This window comes from Camelus ferus, chromosome 20 (assembly GCF_009834535.1).
Source record: "Camelus ferus isolate YT-003-E chromosome 20, BCGSAC_Cfer_1.0, whole genome shotgun sequence".
Lineage (NCBI taxonomy): Eukaryota > Metazoa > Chordata > Mammalia > Artiodactyla > Camelidae > Camelus > Camelus ferus.
This window is the reverse complement of record NC_045715.1, coordinates 38,591,016-38,615,483: the sequence shown is the minus strand read 5'-3', so window position 1 is coordinate 38,615,483 and position 24,468 is coordinate 38,591,016. Positions and strand designations below refer to the sequence as shown.

The 24,468-nt window shown below is 43.4% G+C and overlaps 1 protein-coding gene across 1 annotated transcript in view; it reads right to left on the bottom strand.

The window, feature by feature from the left end:
* Nucleotides 1-24,468, bottom strand: part of PRIM2 (DNA primase subunit 2) — a 213,720-nt gene that overhangs the window by 28,967 nt on the left and 160,285 nt on the right. Inside the window, 1 exon segment of the mRNA XM_006194707.3 lies at nucleotides 4,541-4,667. Within this exon segment, the coding sequence (XP_006194769.2) occupies nucleotides 4,541-4,667 (127 nt within the window).

The window sequence follows — 24,468 nt, the reverse complement described above, 5'->3', positions numbered from 1 at the left end:
GACCGACAAACAAACCAAAGATGACAAAAAAGCTTTCAAAGCTGTGCTCACAACAAGGAGAAAACGACTCCTACTTGCTTTCTGTCCTCCACGTCAAAGAGCATGATCTTTGAACCTGGGAAGGGCTGAACTCACAAGGTAACTGAAAGCGAAGTGAACACAGACACAGCTAACACTGATTCCACCGAGCGTGTAACAGAACCTCCCAGCACGCACTTGTGGACGAGAAGGATGACCACAGCCTGGAACACAGATACACCCACACGGACTCAGGACTGGTTACTCCAGGCAGCGCTGGTTAATGAAACAACGTCAACCTCTGGGATTACGTAGGTTTTGCAAATTACATGAACCCAAAACGATAGAGGCTTCTGGTTTCCAGTCTGGCACATAAAGAGCTTAGAGGCAGTTGTTCCATCCTGACAAGTAAATAGCTCAACCGGCTGAAAAATCAACAACTTTTCTCAGACTCTGTCAGAGAAATGGGGTCACAGGGCAAACTACTACCCCCCAAACCTGAGAGAGAAGCAGATACAGAGAATCATGACATCCCAGCGCAGCAATCTCCATGGGATCAGTGCTGGGGCAGGAAAAACCTAACCTGTAATTGATAAATTTCTAGTCTCATCATGGTCATGCCTGCGAGTTAAAAACTCCAGGGAGGCCCAGTCATAGCAGGGGCCCCAGACTTTGTAAGCTTAACCTCCAGGAGCTCTACCAGGTGCTCACAGTTAGTGACACAGAAAGCCCCTCTTGCTTCTGGCCTGGGGATACGAAAAGTTACTATTTTTGAATACTCTACAGCCATCTGTTCTCAGCCAGGCTGCCCAAAGGAGAAACTATTTTACCATGATCTAAACTGCTGGGCTTTTATCAGAGCCTAACCTACCCAAGGGAAGGGAAACACCCAACCACAGCCTCTTCCAGCCATCATGTCCCACCCAACAGGGGGAGACTGAGAATCACTGTTGAGGTCACAGCCCACAGCTACGGACTCACTGGAAAACCGAGACCTATCACAGGACTAGCGAACACCACCCCCCCACCTCCCATCGCACTCCTGAGGGCCTGTTTCCTGGAGTTCTTCACACCCTGGATATCACGTCTTCCTTTAAAAAAAATTACAAAGCATATGAAAAGGAAAAAAATACAGTGTGAAGATACTGAACGAGTATCTGAACTAGAGCCAGACATGGCAGGGCTGTTGGAACTTTCAGACAGGGAATTTAAATTAACTATGATCAACATGCTGAGGGCTCTACTGGAAAAAGCAGACAACGTGCAAGAACAGATGGGCGATGTAAGAGGGTTGGGAATTCTAAGAATCAAAAAGAGACGCCAGGCATCACACTCTGTAACGGAAATGGAGGACGCCTTTGATGGGCTTATTACAGGCACAGCTGAGGAAAGAAACCCTGAGCTTGAAGATAGTCAGCAGAAACTTCCAAAATCGAGAAAACAGAAAGAAAAACCACTGAAGAAAAACAAGAACAGAATATTCAAGAACTATGCACAACTATGGTGTTAGATATGAGAACAGGAATATGAGAAGGAGGAGAGAGAGAAAGGAGGAGAGGCAGTAATGACAAAGACTCTCCCCCTGATTAATGTCAGACACCAAACTGCAGATCCAGGAGGCGCACAGAACACCCAGCAGGACAGCTAGGCATACATATGCGTACGTCAGAAGATCAAAAGTAAAGAAGTCTTGAAAGAAGCCAGAGAGGAAGATATCTTACCTACGGAGGAGCAAAGAAAACAATTACATCTAACTTATCCTCAAAAATCATGCAAGTAAGAAGACAGTGGGCTGAAAAAAAAATCGCACAAACCTAGAATTCCGTACCCTGCAAAATTCTCCTTCAAAAGACCAGAAATCAGGACTTTCTCAGACAAACAACAATTGAGGTAGTCTGTTGCCAGATCTGCAGGGCAGGACATGTTAAAAGTTCTTCAAAGAGAAGTAAAATGATATGAACCAGAACCTCAGATTTACCTTAAGAAAATCTCAATGTCAGAGAATGATAAGGAAAGGTAATATAAAAACTTCTGTTTTTCTCATTCCTAATTGATCTAACAAATAAGTCTGTTCAAGATAATGGGAACAATGTATTCTATTATGTATGTTTATGTACACATCTGTGAGTTTATGTATTCTCATGTATAACTGAAATGAATGACAGAATGATACAAGGGAATTAGAAATACTCGCTATTTTAAGGTACTCACAGTACCCAATGCAGCAATTTGAAAAAAGACCTGGATTAGTCTCTTTAAAAAGTAAAACCAATTTTTAAAAAGTGACAAAAAGAAGCATAATGGATATGCTAAGAAAGGAGAAAAAATGGAATCAAAAAATGCTCAGTTAAAACCACAAGACAGAAAAAGTGTGGAAGACAAAAAGTAGAACAAAGAATATGGGCAACAAACAGAAAACAGTCACAAATATGGTAGATGTTAACCCAACTATATCCATGACTACTTGAAACGTCAGTGGTCACGAATTAAAAACACCTATTAGAAATAAAGATTGTCAGAGTGGATCGAAGGACCAGACCCAGCTCTATGTTGTATACGAGAGAGCCACTTAAAATACAGAGACATACGGATTGAAAGTAAAGAGACAGAGAAACACAAATCAAAGAAGTGGGAGCAGCTACATTAGTTTCGGACAGAGCCGACTTCAGAACAAGGAAGTTTATCCAAGATAAAAAGGGGGCATCACACAGTGACACAAGGGTGAATACCCCAGGAGGATCACCATGAGTACTGCGTCTGCACAAGGCAGCAGAGCACCAAAACACACGCAGCAAACCTGGCAGGACGTCAAGGAGCCTTGCTGAACTCTCTGCTGGAGCCTCCCACAGCCTCCTCAGAGCTGGGGACCCAGGAGGCCGAGGACCAGCAACGATACAGGTGAACTCACGAGCACCACCAATCAAGGGCAGAACTGGAGTCCACGACCCGACCGCGGCCAACGGCGCGTCCCTCCCTGCGACGTGGAGAGGGCACCGCTGCAGGTGGCGCCTACAGCGGGGAAGGCCGGGGAAGGCTGTGCAAGTCTGGGGCAGGGGTTGCGTGGGGGTTCTAGGCTCGGGCTCAGCACTGCTGCGGACCTAACACTGCTCGAAAAGGTAAAGCTTATTCATTTTAAAAAAGGATAGACCCATGTGTCTGATAAATAGCAGGAGCTCACTGAGTGTTTGCTAAGTACCGCTGCCCTCAGCGTCTGCAGGGGCTGGGTCAGGACCTGCCGGGGACGCCACACCTGAGGATGGGGAACCTCAGACATGGGCCTCGTATCCTAATCCCGCATCCTCAGGTTCCGCCAGCCTGGGATCACTCAGTCCTGCACGTACTCCCTGGGGAAAACACCCACGTGTAAGACAGACTTGCACAGTTCAAAGCTGTGATGTTCAGGAGGGAGCTGTATGTTATTTTCTAATGGATGGAGTTTAAATTGAAAACAAAATAAAACAAACAGAATAGACTGGAATAAACAAGATACAACACCAGGAATAAGAAATGCAAAATCCTGCCTTTAAGCTAATAAAAACCAACTAGATTAAGTGGTGACAGGCTTTCTCAACACAAGTATCTGTCAGTTGTTTTCAGAATTTAGAAGCCATAAAAATCATCCAGGGAACTTGCAAGTCCATCTGATTTTATCCACCTGAGGGTGGAGCCTAGGAGTCTGCATGTCTAAAGGAGTGGTGAGAACCACTCACCATGTGCTCCAGCCCTGGCCACCCTTCTGTATTAAGCACGAATGCCCTGGACACACAAAGCATAAAATTCCACTTGGGATTATCTGATCTTTAGGAGCCTGAAAGTGTGTGATCGTCTGAAAAAGAGTTTCAAGATGCTAAAACAAACAAACAAACAAACAAAAGAAACCATTGACATATTTGACAGTGAGCTTTGGTAATACTGAAAATTTACTGATGTTGACTATTAAGTCATTCTCTGGTGTACCAGACAGATGGGGAGCTTTTCAAGGTATGCTCAGAGAACTATCTTAGAAAAAAGCTTTTAAACTTAGAAATCTACAGAAAATAGATTTTTTTAACCTACGACTTAGGTAAATAGGTAGATGTCTGACACCATGACTTGTTAAATCCGTCACTTCATCTTTGTTAGTCAGATAACAGTAATGAGAATAAAAAACTTTTCCTCCGTAGTTTTTGAAAATTGAGGAATCTACTAGCCTAAAATTCGAGGCACTCAATTATCGAAAGCTTTGAAGAACTCACATCAGCTTCTAAGACACCTGCAGAACAGCGGAAGAGAACAGCGGTGAAGGGGGAGCAGAGGACTAAGAGCCGGGTCCAGCCAAGCGCCGAACCACTTCCTCTCGCCCGACCCAGCTCAGTAACAAGACAAGTTGCCAGAAGCTAATGGGGCTCTGGCTTGACCCTGACGATGGACACAAGCCACTAACCCACTCCTGTCGGGAACGCAAAGACCATTCCACCGTTGCAGTGGTTCCCACAGAGCTCTGGTTTCTAGACCTCACAACACAGCCAGCGGAGGCGCTTACCGTGGTAGTCCCCCTGGCCTGGGGGGTTGGTCAGGATAATCTTCATGCAGCTGTAAGGTGTATAGTCTGTCCTCTTGCCTTCCTTCCCGAAGCTGTGACGGATGTTGTAAGAGTAGCCTTTATCAAACTGATTGGAGGGAAAAGAAAGAAGAAAAGGCAAGGTGAGCCAGCATGGTCCCACCAGCTGGGATCAAAGGTACAAAGGGATATTTTCTAAAATATACTCAGCATTTGTGGGCAGATGTACATTTATATCATGTACGACACTTGGGTCCTTTACACAAATAACTTTTTTAAAGGTACAAAACTTGAAGGAAACAAATTTCTCAGATGAAGAGAGCTAAAATTTAAGTTTATGTGTTTAAAGATGAGGATAATCCTTTCCTGAGAAGAATCATCGATTTGCCCATTTCCTGGTTTGATTCCAAAGATTACGCTGGATGTAAATCATTTTGTCCATCCCTTATCCGGGTCTCCCCTGAGCTCCCCCATCCGGCCTGTTCCATTCCTGCACAGCCTCTCAACGCAAGCAAGGCCTTCCTCTGCACGTTCACCGTACAGAGCAAGTAGTCAGCAAACGCCGGAGGAACAAATGAGCTACTGTGACTGCCTCGAATTCCTGACTCCATGTCCATAAAGCAAGATGACGGCAGAATTTAAACTAGGTAGGGTAGGGGAAAAAAAGGAACTCACACTTATGGAAAGGCCCGGTCTGGTGGGTCTAAGCTGTCTGATACTTTAAGGAAAGCAGGACAGAGGATCAGAATAAGAAATGCAAAAATTCTGTGGGTTATTTGGGTGAGATTTTTACATTCATGGTTATAATTTACACTGAGTGAAATGCACAGAAAAATAAAAGAGATTAACAAGGAAAAAACAGCTTAATTACACGTGTACCTAAGCACATGCATGGCAGTCTAACAAAGAGGTAAGATTCAAGGAGGCTTATGGACAGTCTTAGGCTGAGTAAAGGAAAAGCGGCTTGGGAATCCCAAACTGGGGAGGCAAGTTATGAGAAGGTGAGGGGGAAATACATGGTAAATAGGGCTGTCTTGTCCCAGGACAAGAGTCTTGGGGGATAAGACTCACCTGGAGTAGCCTTCTTCCTGGAACGGAGATATCATCACAAATGTACATTTCCTTTATGAAAGGGGGCATTTACACTGCATTTTAAGGCAGTTAGGGGAGGTAGAGAGCTTTTCCTGCATCTGCTGGTTCTCTGTCGCCTTTAGTCCAAAATAATCCTCCTCCTGCCAAGTGCATATTGTCACTCGCCATCTGTCTCTACAAGGATGAGGTCACGAGCCACTGCGGTCGCTGACCTTCGACACACCCCGAAAGGAGTTCAGGGTGGAGATCAGGAGTGAGGTGCTCTGTGCTCTGAGAAAACTGGCTGAACAGGCCTTCAGATGGTCAGATATATTCAGGAGGAGATTTTAAGCCCCAATTCTCACATCTTCTCCCAACTAGAGAAGCACAGAAATCATTCATGGAGACACCTGCTCCTCCTGACTGGCTGCAGCCTTCGGTCAAAACGTGTGCTTGACTGCACGTGTCCCCGTCACCAAAATCACATCGATATTGACGTCCCCACCTCTTCGGAGCAGTTCCTCAGAGCTGTCTGAGAGGCTGTCTCCCGAGCTATAGTCCTCATTTTGCCCCAGATAAAACTTAAATCACGATTCTCATGTCCAGTCAACAAAGTGGGGTATTCTGGGATGGCATATTCCAGTGCCCTTCACCCAACGTGAACTGCCTAACACTTTTTCCAACACCATTTATTGAAGGTATTTTCCTTTCCTTATTAAATAAATCACTTTGGCACCCTTGTTAAGTTTGACCATGCACGAGTGGTCTACTTTCGGATGCTGGGTTAGACCACTGCTCTCTAGGTCTGTCTCCCGTTTTGCCAATGCCTCACTGACTTGGTTATAAAATCTTTAGCGTTAAGTCTCAAATTCAGATAATGTTAAGTCCTCCTGCTGTGTTCTTTTTCAATAGGATTTTGGCTATTCTATGTCTTTGCATTTATTGCCACATACATTTCAGAATTTCTACTAAAAAAAAAAAAAAGACTGCTGGAATTTTCAGCAATCGGTAGCTTATGGTTTCTTAACTACCTCTACAGGCAGGAAAACAAATGGAATTTCAACAAAAGAAAACTCCCCCCACCCAGATTTCCAAATATCATTAAATTTCATTGGTGAAAACAAGAATGTTAGAAGTTCAGCAAACAGCTTTTATAAACAGCTTCTGTTTGTTACAGTAACCATAATCAATCTCTTTGTGCAAACTTTTAGGTATGAATTGAATTGAATTAGATACAAGGTTTCTGTGTGTTCATCAGAAAATACTCAAAGAGCCTTCTGATCAGTCATTCTGTTAAGGTCATGGAAAGCTACTCTCACTAAAGGAAGAAAAGCTAAAATTTGCATCTTTCTCCTTGCTTTCTTTTCCAATGTATTTACCACCCGTGTCTACGTATATCTAAATTTTGGACCTCACCAAGCTCTCAGACTATTCACGTATTTATCATACAGGTTATCTTCTCTAGTTTTCAGACTGGCAAAGTCTTGAAATATCGTGCAGAGGTACCTTGACTGGGTGATGTCTTTTAGAGAACACTCCAGGCGTCCCCATCCACCACTCAGAGGAACACCTCTAAGTGCTCACGTGGGAAGAGGTGGCGAGAACCAAATGGAAAACACACTCTTCCATCTTGAAGCCTCCATCCCACTCCGCCCGGGGATGGGAAATGGTCTGAAGGTGGAGGAGTGCAAGCTGGCACCCTCCCAAGTTGGTCCTGACAGCCCAGCTGTAGCACTGCAATCCGTTTTACTGACAAAGACACCAGCAAATTCTTTTCTGGGCCATAATGTTTCCCTGGAACTCAAGATAAACGATGCGGCAGGCACAGCTTCACTGTGCCCCTGCCCCGTCTCATTCAGAGTCTCTCTGATGCCCCTGCCTTCCATCCTAGTCCCACCCATGGCCTAGGGATCTCATCCTGTCACATGCTGAGAAGTGTTTATACCTAATCTACTCAGAAACCACGAGTACATGGACTCAGAGACCATGCTGTAAGCCTCTAATTGCCAAGAGCAGTGCCTGGTCTTCCTCAGAAGAAAGTCTTTCCTGCCACGAAGGGCCCCAAGACCAAACATCAGTCCTACTGTCAAAACAACAAACACCACCAGTCATCAGTCAGGCTCAGCTTACATGACAGTGTGAGAACGGTGAACACCAGGTACCCTTCAGAGACTGAATTCCAAAAAGGAAACTCTCCCTGACCTACACCAGCCAAACAGCCACGTACACAGGGGCAGAGAACAGGGTAAGGATATGACAGGTTTTGACAAAGACATTTTCTATCCCTTTTTGGTGAGCTGTTTCCTACTCACACGGACCCAGAACCCTAACTTACACATTTAAAAACACCCAGAGGGAGGGTCTGCCAAGTCCAGGGGACCTCCTTTAATGCCCGGAATCCAGGAAGTTTTGTCATCATAAATGCCCACAGGAACTCACAGCTCAGCAGCAGGCCCGCACAGGTAAAGGGACCCGGACTGGGAGAGGCCGTGCAATCACCCCACGACCTCTGCCGACACCCGTTCTTGCTGACTCTCCTCCAGCTTTAGACTGTCCCTTCTTGTGCGACTTCCCTAAAGTTTTACTTAACAATGCTGACAACCAGAAGGCATGGTATAGGCACTGAATACATAGTAGCCCCCTTTTAAATGCTTACTTTCTAAACTACTCAACTAACTACGATCTGTAAAATGAATTTTGCCATCAGTCACCTACAGATTCCAAATACTTTAACTCTTAACTTTAACCACAGTTTAACTCAGTGAGGTCGCTGAAATATCACACACATTCTAAGCAAATAACACACTGAGGGAGCCTAGAGACCAAGGCTAATAGTTAAGACAAGGGCTCTAAGTCAGATACCTGAGTTTCAATCTTGTCGCTACCACATGCTGGCTGTGTGACCCTGGACAGGTGACTCAGCCTCTTTATAACAGTTCCCTTATACAGCACATACAAAGGAGTGATACCTAACACGTGGGGTTGGTGTGGGGGTAAGCCAAGAGCTCATCTTCACAAAGCACTGCGCACAGCGTCTAGCACAGAATAAGCTTTGAATCGAATATACTTCAGAGTTACCAATACCAAAAAAGCAAATAACCCAATCCAAAAATGGCCAGAAGACCTAAATAGACGTTTCCCCAAAGAAGCCATCCAGATGGCCAACAAGCACATGAAAAGATGCTCAGCATCGCTGATAAGCAGAGACGTGCAAATCAGAACTACAAGGAGGTATCACCTCACACCAGCCAGAATGGCCATCATCAAAAGGTCTACAAGTAATAAACGCTGGAGAGGGTGTGGAGAAAGGGGACCCTCCGGCACTGCGACTTCCTTCTTGTAGGAGCAGATGGCGGGTGACGGTTTGTAGCCAGCACTATTAACTATTGGGTCAGCCCTGGCGCGTTGTTTAATATTCCTTAAATTACTTCTGCATTTTGCCTCCAGCTTCCTCATCAGAAAAACCTGAAGTCCAGTTACCCCCTCTAACTCTTAGAGGGCCTTAAATCAGCTAAGCAAGCTGATGTCTGTAGCACAGCTGGAAGGTACGGTTGCTGTTACTTTAATTCAGTAAACTACCTCCTAGGGTGTGCTAAATATTTCTTCTGCTCTGTAAGTTTGTTCACTTCTCATTGGTGAGAACTCAGCAGGTGGTGAGGTGGCAGAGGTGTTAGAGAGAGAGCCCAGACTTTCTAGCCCCGCCAGTGACAGGAGGAACATTAGACAATTACAAATTACCTCGGTCTCTTTTTCCCCTTTTTCATCCTGTAATCATGAGCCCTGTCCTTCACTCTTGTGCAAAAGCACTTTGTAAACTGTAAAATGCTAGGTATATATTATGATTATTTGCTACAAGTATTTGTATAAAACTTGTATACACTAGTTTGTGCCGTGTTTGAAAGGTGAAATTTTAAAAATAAGTTCCACTTTTTATTCAAGTGTATCTCTGAGTACTCCTGGGAGTTCACTTGAAAGAGTGTGGATCACCCACCAGAAGAGTCTGGGGGGACCAGGGCACACCGCATCGAAGTAAGCCTTCTGGGCAGATGGGTTATTTTGAGTTAAAGGCCACTGAGAAACTGTTGCAGGAAAAACTCTAAAAACAGCCCACAAGTTTTCCAAGGTGTCTCCTCCTGAAAAAGGAGGACTCTCAATAACTCTTATGAAATGGAGAAGGCGGGCTTTAATCTTCTTGACGAACCTCCCTAAATAACCCATGTTTACTATACTTTTCATTGTCAGCTTCCCACACTTGCCCCCCAGGCCCAGGAGCCCCCGACTCCTTTTCCTTTATTTAGCATCTGAGCTCAAACTGAAACCACCCCTTTGCTTACTCATCCCTGGGCGTCCCGGGTGTACGAGTGACGAAGGAGTCAGTGAACCTCCGTTCGTTTTAGTCTGTCTTTGGCCAGTCTCCCTGGAGGCTCCATTCCTCGCCTATGGTTTCATCTCGGAAAGCAGGACATGAATTCTCCGTCTTCACAGCCTGATCCCATTCCCTGAAGCCACGGAGAACATTTTCAGTTCTAGACTCCAGGACAGGCAGAGCTTCCTTCCTTCGAATTCCCCCTTGAGGCAGGGTCAAGCAAAAATTCTGAGTCACCGCTTTGTTAGAAAATGGAAAAACAGTGAAATGCTAGAAATCCACAGAAAAAAGTATGAAATAAAATGATCCCATGTAGTTTTATAAGGTAGTTGATCAAGCAGACCACTTTCAGGGAAGCCAAGAGAGCAAAAATGAAAGATCAGCGGTGGCTCTGTCAGAACCCTGCCCCGTCCCCCGAGGCTGCGGGAGGTGCAGCGCTACTGGGTTCATCTTCCTCATGCTCTGCTATAGGGACTGCCCCCAAACAGACTCAGAAAACAAGACTCGAGGGTCTTCTGTGCCCCGGGGCTGTCTCCATCGTTCTATCTGCAGCTATTAAATAAAGAACATCATTTCTAAATTCCTAAAGGGCAATTTAGGACAACTGTGCCCTGTTATTAGCAATAGAAACCAAAGCAATGCTTGGTGATGTTTCAGTAATAAAGGCTTCCTTTCCACAGGTCCCCAGCAGTGACACAGTGGTTCTTCTTAGACTCTTTACTACTTGTAAGATACGGAAGTTAGGTGCCCTATGTCATAACCGTGCAAACTAAGGTTTCAAGAGGGCAAGTGAACAGTTATTTGGATTACTTGGTGGAAAAGAGACGGAGTTAAAATTCTTAGTCTTCTACTTTCAGTAAACTACTACAGAATTATAAATGGAGGGAATGAAAAAAAAAAAAAATGCAGGTGATGTCAGTTATCCACAGCAAACATTCCCCTGCAGGCTGCTTCCCCACTGTCACTCAACTGCACAGCGACATCTGACAGTCACACTGAGTCCAGGGTGAAAAAAGACGTCCTGAATAGCGGGGAAAACTGTCTGCTCTCAAAGAAACGGTAACTCCACCAAGACACTCACGGAGCACTCATTTACTTCCTAATTCGCCAGAATTTTAGAACCACTAACAATGGTAAACTTGAAGTTAAACATCAGAAATGAAAAAACACTAAATAGTGTTTCATCTGTTTTCAAATTACCGGGCACTCTTGACAGGCCTCCCCCTCTGACACCCTAGCTGGGGCATGACGGGGAACAGGAGGGCAAGCCCAGGGGAAGAGGAGAGGGGGCGCCCCTCCCTGGCAACTGGGTCGGGAGCTTGAGCAAGTGTACCTTCCGGATCAGTCAGAATTTCGGAGCTGGAGCCAGGGTGAGCCTCACACGATTTAAACAGAGGCCTCCACGAGCCAACCCCAAGGAGACGCCGGCCGGGCGGGGGGAGCCGTGCGGTGGGTCACTTGGCCCTCTATTCAGCCGGCGTGCCCGGCACTCAGAAGGACAGGCTCGGGATGGAATCTCAGCATCCCGCCAGGAACGCTGGCTCCAGAAAGCCTGCCCTGCTCACTGCTATGCACGCCGCTGACACAGCAGTGACGGGAGACGTGTTCAGATCCCAAGTTCAAAGGCAGGAACCACAGGCAACCCTTCCTTCACTGAAACAAAAGCACTTCCTGAATCACGGACTCAGAGCCCAAAAGACTAAACTTAGTAGCCCTTCAAAGGCGGCTCATTTATCTCCATCTCACTATAGCCAAAGGCCCGGCCCGACACCCTGAGAAGCAGAGGAGGCGGCCTGCCGTCGTGCCCTCTAGCCGGGGCTGCGCTGGGCTTTCCACCCCGGGGAACAGAGAAAAGGCCGGAAATACCACCTGGGCCGGCACGCAGGGCGTGAGCTGACGCGGGGCTGCACGCCCCAGGGAAGGGCTCCTTTGTCCCCCCAGGCAGAGTGCTGATTCTTACCCACTTTTTGAAGTAGCAATAAATGTACATTTATTCAGCTTCTGCTAGATTCGTTTAATCCTGTTCACTCACTTCCTAGATTTGGTTTTTGCCAATTTTTTTTATACTCTGCTTTTCTAGATTACCTCATCTGAGTACTTTCATCCACAGTATTCATATTTCCTAGAACTGAACTTTTGTTACGGAATTTTAAAGCTCTAGCTTTATCATTAAAAAGATGTCTCAAGATACTACTCACTTGGGGGGAGGGTATAGCTCAGTGGTAGAGCACATGCTTAGCATGCACGAGGGCCTGGGTTCAATCCCCAGTGCCTCCTCTAAAAATAAATAAACCTGATTACCTGCCCCTGCCAAAAAAAAAAAAAAAAACTACTCATAATCTAGTGTGTGTGTGTGTGTGTGTGTGTATAATGTGCCATAAATCTAAGGTTTTGAAGAGTTACCAGGATTATTGGAAAAATATAACTCCTGAATCTTACAAATGTTAGGAACTAGCTAAGTATTTTTCATAATAAACCCTTAAACATTTACATATATATTGATAATAGTTCTGTGATATCTTTCTGAGTTCATAAAGGTCCAGAATTGTCATATATTCCTGGCGGATAAAAGGTGTCGTTTATCAACATATACAAATGTAACTGTTTTTCCTGTTAAGTTCTCTTTTTCTTGCACTCCGTTTTGTGCAATATTAACATGGCCACTCCGGTTTTCTTTTTGATCCCGCTTGCTGGCCTTCCTCTCTCCACCTTTGCTGTCAATCCTTCCGCCTCAGGAAATCTGTAATAAACAGCAAGTGGGTAACTGGCTGCCCAGGACCACCCTCTAGTGGTGACTCACAGCATATTAAAATACACATTTTCCTATCAATGTCCAAAATGAGCCAGACTCTACAAAACAGACAAGATCTCTAGTACACTCTTACTTCCATCATAATTATAAAATCAGCTCCAGAAGAACTTTACAAAAGAACGGCTAAAAGGAGCTCTTGATTTTCCCAGAGTCATAATAACAGAGGTAGATATTTCACTTAGTAGATGGTACGTCATCTTCTAGTCATCTAAGTGTGGCTACATAACAGATGACCGAAAGGAAACATCACACTAGACTTTAAAAGGTAGCAATAAATGACAGAATGCATCGAGCCCTGAAAGAACAAAGGGCACACGATCAAGTTTTAATTTTCAGCAACTAGCCAGACTGTTCCCTGACGATTTCGGGGACAAAAAGGAGACGACGGTGCCTGTTGCAGGAAGGTGTTCTGTTTCTCTTCTAGAGGCTGGAAAGCAGTCATTCCCACTGGGCGAGACTCAACTCCCTAAGACTGCATCCGGAGACCAAAAGAGAAATACACAAAATATTACATCAAGAGTTAGAATAATGTATTTTGAGTGACAGATGGCTAATTTATTTTTCAGGGGAGTTTACAAGGCCTTTTGAAGAACTGGGTGATTCCAGGACCAAGGCAGGGAAAAACAGGACAGGTGCCTGGAGCATCCCGTGGTGCTAGAGAGGATGTGCTCAGAGAGAGGATGCGGGCCTGGCGAGGGCCTGGGAACCGGTCTGAGGGGGCTCCCAATGTCCAGAGCTGGACCACTTCAGCAATAAAACCAACAGCAACAGCACCGAATTATAACCCACAGAATGAAATGTATAATTCATCGAGTAGCCATGGGCACACAGTGTTACAAATTACTGAATAAATAAGTAAACAGGGGAAGAAGGGGCAGCTTTTCCTTAAAGAAGAATTGAAACTGATAAATGGAGGACAGAGAAAAAGAAAATAACCATTAGAGCATCATAAAATAACAGTTGCAGGCAAAGTCCACTAGGGATGCTAAAATCAGTGGGGGCACAGGATGTGTGCAGTCTAAAACGCCTTCCCCAAGACACTCTGAGGGGAAAAGGGGAAACCCGCAGGGGAGAGGCCCCGAGGACAGCACCTGAACCCAGCGGTCACGGTTGACACCACCAGTGGTAAGTTACATGGGCATCACACACCCCTTGACACGATGTGGTCAGGAGGGTGTTCCTGCCAAAAACAGACAACCTCCATCTAATCCTGAGAAAGCAGTGAATAAACCCAAAGCGAGAGACAATCTATGAAAAGCTGACCAGTTCCTTTCAAAAGTACTAAGGTCACGAAAGACAAGGAAAGACAGAAACTGTCCCAGATGCAACACTGGGTGGAACCTCGAACAGCAGAGGGACATCTGTGAGAAACCGGTGACATCTGGATCAAGTCTCCATCAATGGTACTGCACCAGCATTAATGTGCTGATTTTAATACCTGTGTAGTTATTATCGGGGGAAGCTGAGTGCCACAGGGAACTCTTGGTAACATTTTTGCAATTCTTCTGTTAAGTCTAAAATTTTTTCAAAATAAAAAATCTACATACCAGGCAATGGACTAGGCGAAAACAGGCTATCGCATCTGATTCTCACAACAACCCTGCAGAATTGGTGTGGTTATCTCTATCTTACAGCCTGGCAAGTTTAGGCCTGGAACGATTAAGTGGAACATTCAAACGCACACAGTACAATGTTGTGTCGGGACTGAAGCCACTTTATGACTTGCTCAACGTCCATGTTCCTTCTATCACTTTATGAGAAACACACGTAAATGCATTTATCCCCCAGGAAGCACAGTGATCTCTTCGGAAATTAGAGAAAAAATTTTTAAGTGTCGACAATTAGCTGAAGCTCTTTTTAGAACTTAGCGTTAAGTTTCAATTTCCTTAAAGTATGTGGTATTAGGGAAACAAAAAAGGGTTTCGACCGTGTTACTAATAAGTAAAGCCCTTTTAATTTACTGTAACATCTAGCAAACCTCGCAGAACCCTACAGATCACCCTACGGAACCCTACGCCTCCCAGTCCCAAGTACCAGAAAGAAGGGTCATTCACCTCTAACAAGCAGAGGCGTTTTCTTAAACAGTTCAAAGGTCTCTAGCTCAGAAAACTCAAGTGAATTTTCATACTTATTTTAGTGGGTTTTTTCCCTGGTCACATTATACCACTTACATACGCAAGCAACATACAGGTATTATTTAAGACAAAGAAGCAGCATATCAAAGTCAAGGCAAGTATCAGAGAAATAATAAAACGAGAAATACGTCCCTCTTGGCCCTTTATTAGTATGTGACAGGAGCCACTCCATCTTGTGAATTATGATAAAGGATCGGAACGAAAGTCTCAAAACCAACTGGCTGCCTTCTTATAACCAAATGTAACTCCACTGAATTATTGATGGATTGTGTTTTCAGCAATGCAGGAAGATGGCCCCGCCAAGGGAAGGCTGTGTAAACTTCCTGCATGGCTTCAGGTTATCTGTTTGCCTCTAACTCTGATGTGCTATCTCATTAAGAAACTGAATTTATTTTGCCGTGCTGTTCTTTCAAATGAACTACTCACCAGGGACGTGCTAACAGAAAAGGCCAAGACAAAACAGGAAAATGCATCTTTTTTTCCCCAATTCCATCAACTTAAAAAAGTTTAAAGCACATATTTTCAAGTGTTAGAAGACACTTTAAATAGCCCAGCAATCTCACACATCCACTCGTGGGAACGGAACTTGGAGATGCACGTGTGAGTGAGGCATCGCAGCATGCGCCGTCCGGTCCGCAGAGCAGCTGGGAGGCCCCGGCCTGCTGAGCCGAGGTGAACTCGGGTAGCTTGCCACATTCCAAAACAGAATGTTTTGAGTTTTGTTCAAAATAAGATTGTGAAGCCCACAGTACCTTAATCAAGGAAGACAAAAGCCAAACCAGAAAGCAGGCAGCTTATGTCAAACTGTGAATATGAAAACTACTGTATCTATATTTTACATAAAATTCTCCCCTATCAAGAGTGAATTTTCAAGCCACTTGGTGATTACCAGTTCATGTATTTCTACTGTATTGCTGAAGTACATAAAAGCACTTAACTCACTGTATTCCCTGACGGACCCCAAGGAACGACTTCCCCGGCAGCATGTCTGAAACCGCGGTCTGGCTGTGGCCCCCTCTCCTGGGCCCACTCGCTGGACCCAACACGTCTCGGCTGCCTGCCCTGTGTAGCGCCGGACCCAGAACCGCCTGTCCCCAAGCAGCAGGAAGGGCAAGTGCATCCCAGCGGTGTTCAGTGGTCTCCCAGGCTCCACTGTCATGACTGGGCACACGTTAAAACTCAACAGATAAAAATCACCGTCTGGGGCGAGAGAACTGACTGTCACTGACTGGCTCTGCTATCTTGACGGACACAGACGGAGAGGGAGAGAGCCATCAGGCGAGGTCACACCTTCACAATCCTCTGGCCGTATTGTTCCATCTAATACTTATCAAATGAATGACTTTTCACTTCAGTCTCTTTTCTGGGCGTGAGCTAGGAAAATCGCCATCTTCCTAGAAAAAGGGTGGCAGACAGCATGGTGGGGGAGCCGAGGCTGTCCCTGCTGACCTGCAGACCTCTAGGATCTTGGGCTCCCTGCTCCTGCCCGGTGCCTTAGAGGCCCTGAGTAAACATTTATTGATACCACTAATTACCTTTCCCTGGTATCTCCTATAAGTAATTACTAGAAAGTTCAAAGACAGCCACTTGAAAGTTCTATAAGCAGTTGTCTTTGAATAATTTGCAATACCTTTCTCAGTACCATAATCACTATTTTATAGTAAAAGAACTAACAGGAGGATTAATTCTCCAAAACCAGAGCAAAAGAGTACAGAAATAAAATCCAAGTGGCCATGTTCACTTTCTGTTCAATTCATTACAACCTGTCTCTGTCACCAACCATACAGAAATATTAAACATGTGGATAGACAGGCATGCCCCTCAGGCAATTAATTATTAAGGGATCTTCCTCTCTTCACTTTTTTTCTATGCTATGTCACATTTAGAAACTTTGAGGGGAAAAAAAAACTGCATTGCTTTTGCCTGGATAGTTACCTACGTAGGTTATCATGTGAAACATTTTCCTCCTGAAATACACACACACACACACGCACATACACACACACGCATGCATACACACACACACGCACACGCACACACATACACGTAATACACGTACACGCACACACACATACACACACGTGCGTGCACACACACTCACATCCATTTATGATCTTTAAAATATGTATACAAATAATGCCTTAAATTACCATACTGCTATAAAAAAATTTCTTGCGTAGCTATCTTTCTCAGTTTCTCGTGTCATAAATTCAACATTTACTAGAAATTATTTCCATTTCTGCTTTATAAAGAAAAGCGATTCCTGAACTAAGAACTCTTAGCAAACATTAATTCAGACTTGATGATTTAAATAACAAGAGTAATAACCAAAAAATTAAACTGTAGACAGCTGTGAACATCGAAGCCTGCTGCTCTGATGTGACAACTGTTAGGATCACAAGTCTGCTAGCCACATACCACCGTAGATCAATTTTCTTTAAAATCCGAAAACTGCTCCTGGGGTTCTATATATGCAGCACGCAAATGAGCAGAACAGTAATGAGGAGGGTTAACACATGTAAAATTACAGGAATAATAATATTTTGATGCATGGCTCTAAGGAGTAATTTGCTGAATACTAATAACCCCCAAATCAGGTTGGTGCACTTAATTTGTTTCCAAAGAAATAAAAGCACAGTATCACTTCTGAAATTTAAATAGCTGATAATGAGAACGCTTTCACCAAGCAGCTGCAACATCAGATGATTTATATCAATGCAGAAGAATGTGGTTTTTTTTTTTTTAGTTATAGTCAGTTTACAATGTTGTGTCAATTTCCAATGTAGAGCACAATTTTTCAGTTATACATGAACATACATATGTTCATTGTTGCATTCTTTTTCACTGAGCTACCACAAGATCTTGTATACATTTCCCTGTGCTATACAATATAATCTTGTTTATCTATTCTACATATGCCTGTCAGTATCTAAAAATTTTGAACTCTCAGTCTGTCCCTTCCCACCCCTCTCCCCCCCAGCAACCACAAGTTTATATTCTATGTCTATGAGTCTGTTTCTGTTTTGTATTTATGTTCATTTATCTTTTTCTTTTTCTTTCTTTCTTCCTTCCTTTCCTTTTTTTTTAGATTCCCATCTCATGGTATGAGTGATCTCCTATGGTATTTTTCTTTCTTTTTCTGGCTTACTTCACTTAGAATGACATTCTCCAGGAACATCCATGTTGCTGCAAATGGAATTATGTGGTCAGTTTTTATGGCTGAATAGTATTCCATTGTATAAATATACCACATCTTCTTTATCCAGTCATCTGTTGATGGACATTTAGGCTGTTTTCATGTCTTGGCTATTGTAAGCAGTGCTGCTATGAACATTAGGGTGCAGGTGTCTTTCTGAAGTAGGGTTCCTTCTGGATATAAGCCCAGGAGCGGGATTATTGGGTCATATGGTAAGTCTATTCCTAGTCTTTTAAAGGCTTGATCTCCAGAATCTATAAGCAGCTCATACAACTTAATAAGAAAAAAACAAACAACCCAATCGAAAAATGGACAGAAGACCTAAACAAGCAATTCTCCAAGGAAGACATACAAATGGTCAATAGGCACATGAAAAATGCTCAGTATCACTAATTATCAGAGAAATGCAAATCAAAACTACAATGAGGTTATCACCTCACACCAGTCAGAATGGCCATCATTCAAAAGTCCACAAATGACAAATGCTGGAGAGGCTGTGGAGAAAAGGGAACCCTCCTACTCTGCTGGTGGGAATGCAGTTTGGTGCAGCCACGGTGGAAAACAGCATGTGCTTTGTCTTCTAATACTAAATGGCTCATGTTTCACAACACATGCTGGTCTGTGCCGGGCTACACACGTACCCCGTCACGTGGTTTAGGTTTCCCTTCCTTAGCTGCATCAAATCCAATGCAGACGGTGAATTGTGATGGCAGGGGCTTCTGCTTCTTTCCATCTCTCCACTTTTCACCCACTATCCTGCAGAGTGAGGGCCTTCAAAAGTTACAAATTAAATTCCATAGGTATGCACACAAAATCGCATATAAATGGGTAACAAATTGTCAAATCTGAATTCCTTAAAGGCTCTGAGGATTGCTGCCTACCTTTCCCTTCTGTTATGAAAACATCACGTCCGCCAAGGATGCAGAATTAAGCGGACCTGACCAACAGGCACAGGCTGTTTAGCTCCTAAATTGAGGAGACACACTGTGCAAAGGGAAGTCACCTTAATTCCACGAAGGGAAATAAACAGCCCTAAAACTCGTCTCTCTCAGCTGAGCCTTCATTCAATATTGAAACAAGTAATTTCCACTGCCACAGCTTTGGCTGCTGCTCAACACCATTCCATTCAACTGGGGATTGAACAGAGAGAAATAAAGAGCAGCTTTAATATGTCTTTTCTCTGCGTTTTGCTATACCACACTGACAGCATCCTGTTCATTAATTAAACTTTTTTCCTTAAAGAAATAGACTGGAGCGTCCTATACTGGACACTGGAGGAAGAAGGCAGGAAACAAAAGGCAAAAGAAAATCTGGGTTTTAAAAATTCTAGTTAGAGATGCATATGCATCCATGATAAGACACACCCAGAGAGGTGTTAGCAGATACAGGGTGAGCCAGGAAGGTCACATAGGCAGGAGGGGCCAGAGGGAGAGGCCGCGGGGGCTGGAGGCTAAGCACACAGGCGACTCGTGAAATCCAGAAGGCTCTGTGACTCACAGAGGTGACCTGCCTGGCCCACTGTCGCCCTCCCCTAAGGAGGCAGGGTTACGATTGTAGGCCTTTAGGAACTATGACCCCAGTTAATCACAAGTGGGATTTGCCAAACTTGCCAGATACTCACAAACAAGTTTTGGTTTTGTGAGCTGACTTTCATTGTGTTTCTCACTTAAGAAAAGAATGTATTCACTGCTGTTTGCTCTGTCTAATAATAGTCAGGGTAGGGAGATCATGGGGGTGGGGAGGATCCATAACTCTTATTTATCACCTAATTGATATGGAGGAACTATTGCTTCAATAATAATTTAAAGAATAAATATGAAAACGAATATATGTATGTATATGCATGCCTGGGACATGATGCTGTACACCAGAAACTGACACATTGTAACTGACTATACTTCAATTAAAAAAAAAAAAGATATGTCACTTCCAATCTTGCCACCTTAAAACTCAATAATGCAATAATAGTCTAAGTTTATGCAAAATCTTCTGACAGAAAGACAGGTGTTCTAAAGGGAAATGACTAAAAGGTAAAAAAAAAAAAAAAGAAGAAGAAGAAAAGAAAATGCTTTTCATGTATCTTTGATCTGGGTTTTTGATACCTCAATACACGAGAACTAGACCAGCATTCTTTACTGCTTTATCATTTGGAAATCAAAGAGATTTTCTTTTCCAATAAAAGTTCTCCATGTAAATTACCAATGTAAATATCTTGGGGGCAAAATAATCACAGGAATGATGCCAGCTTGATAGTAGTTTTGATTAAAAATACTCTTCAGTTTTATAACCTGAAGGTTAAGAAACGTTACACACTCTCGAAGTCTCTCACTAAAAACTCTCTCACTAAAGATGTAGTGTGAACTATATCTTCTCATCGCTCGTGAAACAGTGATTCCAAAACTCAAATCAAACAATAATCTTGAATTCATATTCCAACATTTGTGCTTTACTTTCTGGCAAAGGGAAGTTATTTTCTAACCACAGTAAGAGCTAGCTTTTATTGAGCACTCACTCCAGTCTAGGTACTTTTTTTTTTCCACATATTTTATTTTGCTTAAGTCCTAACAACGCTAAGATAAAGGCTTCAGTCCCATTTTACAGATAAGGGGACTGAGGTTTAGAGAAATAAAGCAACTTGCTTCACAAAGCCTGCACAGCTGGTCCGTGGTGGAACTCAAATCTGAATTCAGGTCTGACTAACTCTAGAGCACTGGCTTTGAAAGTGGTTTTTTTTTTTTTTTAATCAAATTAAATGTTTCAAACCTGGAATACAAAATTTAACCAGCACATATGATATAACTTATTTGTGGAATCTGAAAAATAAAGCAAACTAGTAAATACAACAAAAAAGAAACAGACTCACAGATGTAGAGAACAAAGCAGTGGCTACCAGTAGAGGAGGGGGGAGGGGATTAAGAGGTACAAACAATTAGGCACGAAACGGGCTGCAAGGGTCTATTTATTACACAACGCGGGGAATATAGGCAATGGTTGATAATAACTATAAATGAATATAAAAATTATGAATCATGATGTACAAAAACACCTGTAAGTTAAATAATATTGTACATATATTAGACTTCAATTAAAAACAAAATCAAAAAAATTAAGTGGCATGTAACAATGTTTTCAAGGTATTAGATTATTCCTCCTATTTCGCCAGATTGAAAAGCAGATGTCATAGTCAATTATTTTTTTCTAAATCATACTGTTCATACATATATATGTAGTAATAACTACACCAAAAGGTATCTTTTAGTTGTAAGATTAGACCTGCTTTATGTAAATAAAAAGGCAAATCAGTTTTGCTAGCAGAAATACCCACAACATTTTCACAACATCTCCCAAACTACCCTGAGATGTGATGTTTGAAAGGATAAGTGGCTGCTGTGAATCACAGCGTATGAAACATCACAGTGGCACACCGAGCTTTGACTTTCCATGTAGGACAAGGGATTTTTATCTTTTGAACAACAATTCCAATGCTTTAATTCCAACCATGCAATTAAGCCAATTACTGAAAATATGTTAAACGCCATGGTTTATTTCCCTCCTAACTAAACTGCAGTTTTATAGGCAAAAGGCTGAGGCAATCTTTGCTGTTTATGTAGGCCATCCTGGAAAGCCGCTTCATACCTTTTCATGCAAATCCCCAGGAAGGAATCAACCCAAGTATTTCAGAACACTCACAGTCTGAAAAATTATCTCACTGCTAGAAAAACAAGGCTGTCTACAGGTCCCGGGAGAAAGCCGAGAATTCAGGGAACTGTGACGGACTAGATTGCTGATGGCGAGTGGGGAAACATGCTCAAGTTCACGGGTCCTAAGAGGAAGTTAAAGACGTTTGTTAATTAAGTGATCACAACAGAAATGGTAAGAAATCATCTCCCACTCCACAATACTGATAAGGGATCAAAGAAAGGCATTTGGCTTGTACTACAAATCCACACAAAAGAGAATTAAAACGTAACAGAGTTCACCAAAGAGCGAGAACCACAGGAAAGCTGGAGGTCTGTGAATTCACCTTACAGCTCAAAGCAGAAACTGAACTTGAACATACAAGTTTCTCTCATTCAATTATACTTTTACTTCTACAACCTTACGCTCAAATTCTATTTTCTTGAAGAAGTCTGAATAATGAACACGGCAGATGGTATCATTCAGGGAGAAAGGAAAGACCTTCAGTATAAGTGAAACCTAACCTTCGAACTTCCTTGCTTAGTTTCATCGTCAATGTTTTGGTTGCAAGAAAAGTCAATAGTGTTCACTTAGTTTGGCAACACTGATTTTTCATTAATGTTATTCACTTAAAAAACATAGTGGTTAGAAGCTGACACTCTCCCCCAGTGCCACGTGTTAGTTAATATTTACAACATCCTCTTTCTACCAAAAGGGTTCCGTCGCCTTCAGACCGACGTGCACAAAATGAGTATTTAACCACTCTGTTCAGAGCACCTCCGGGTGCCGGCCGTGCGCGGGGCACCTGGCAGACAACTTCGCTGCTCCTCACCAGAGCCGACGCAAGCCAGGGGTCACAGGCCCCGCACACGAGACCGGCCTTGGGGAAGGTGTCTCTCTTGAGCAAGATGGTGAGACGGCCCAAGCCAACCTTCACCAACCCAACGAGCCATCACCGCACTCGCCCACACCTGGTGCAGCTCGCCCCGACTCCGACCCCATGCACCTGTACTTCAGAGTTTCCGCTGCAAGACGCTTACTTAACCTTTGATCCTCACCAAAACAGCAGGTATTCTTGTCCTTCTTTTTGTAGAAGAGAAAAACAGAGGCGCAGAGCTCCCCAGGCCAAGGCAAGGGCCGGCTGTGCGACCTTCAGCCTTCAGCCCAGCGCCCCTCCCGGCGCCCAGGCCTGGCCGGGGGTGGACGAGAGGGGTGTCAGCACCAGAGATGGGGGGCTGGCGCGGCCCCAGGAGGACTGAGAGCTCTCTGATCTGCACGTTGGCTCACACACTTGCTTACCATCTTTACTATTATTTCCTTAGTGTCTTCGCAAGAATAGAACTTTATATATATTTTCCTTTATTTGAAAATCAAAACTGTTAAAATTAAAAAGCTATGAATGCTGCTCCCCACTGTATTCTACTCAATCAGAACTTTCTATAATGGTGTTTCACTCGCAAATATAGACATCCTGGGGCAGGAAGCAAACAGACAGTCCTGAAAAGCTGGCTTCAGGGATAAACAGCGTTTTCTTTCACAGAATATGAACACAGGCCTGCAGACCTGCAGCTCTGGGCGTGCTATCTCTTCCCACTTCAGGCTGAGTGATGTGAGCTCACGTAAATAACGAGGGAAAGACCAATAAAAACAGTTGGATCTTTATAGGAATTAAACCAAGATACTCACTGCATTTCGGTCACATCATAACAAATCACCTTACCGGTCACGGACAAACATCTCTACACAGACATCTAGAAAACTGGACCCCGGCACCCATCTGCACTCCATGGCCAAACAGGAAACACTTTCAAGTACTCCGAGAAACTCTGAATGAGGTAGAGCACATCCTTATAGTCTAACTGTCCCTTTTGAATATGGTTCAAAAGACACCTGACAACTCAAGAAATGAACAGTGAAAACCTTTCATAATATTGTGCAACAAATCAGAGAAGAAATGGCTAAGAACAAACAGGAGTAGTCTATGATCAAATCAAATGCATGCACATACTTTCAGCCCAGTCTTAAAAATGCCAATCACAAGAAAATAATGCACAATGATAAAGTTATGAGTAGATTTTACTGCAGTACATCTTGAAAAACAGAATGATTTCCATTGCCTTAGAAAATGATTTAAAATACTCTGCTAAAAGGATCTTTTAAAATTGGTCTTTAAAATTCCTCCCCAAACAACTAAGATATGATTATAAATACAACTTAAATACAGTGAGGCTATCCACAACTCCAACAAGTAGAAATGGAGGTAATGGAAGCAGGGGGGGTGTACATTTTGCTTTTTCCATCCTGTTGAAAATATGACAAGTGACAGCTTTTCCTACTGTGCTCAGAGAAAAGCTTTAAGACTCCAGAAAGAAATATTCTTTACATTAAGAAATTCAAACATAAAAGATCTAAAATGCACACCATTCAGATAACATACATCTCTTCAACCACTATCCACAAATTCACTAAATAATCCTACTAACACAAGTAAGAATTTAAAACAATGTTTCTCTGCAGTTACAACTGCTCTGGACATGCAGCAGCCGGAGTTTCCATTTTTCAGGCTGATATTTCTTACGTCTGCAAAATAATTGAGACCACCTCAATTCTGACCTGCCATCGCTTTTAAGCATCAACAGCACAAGATAATAC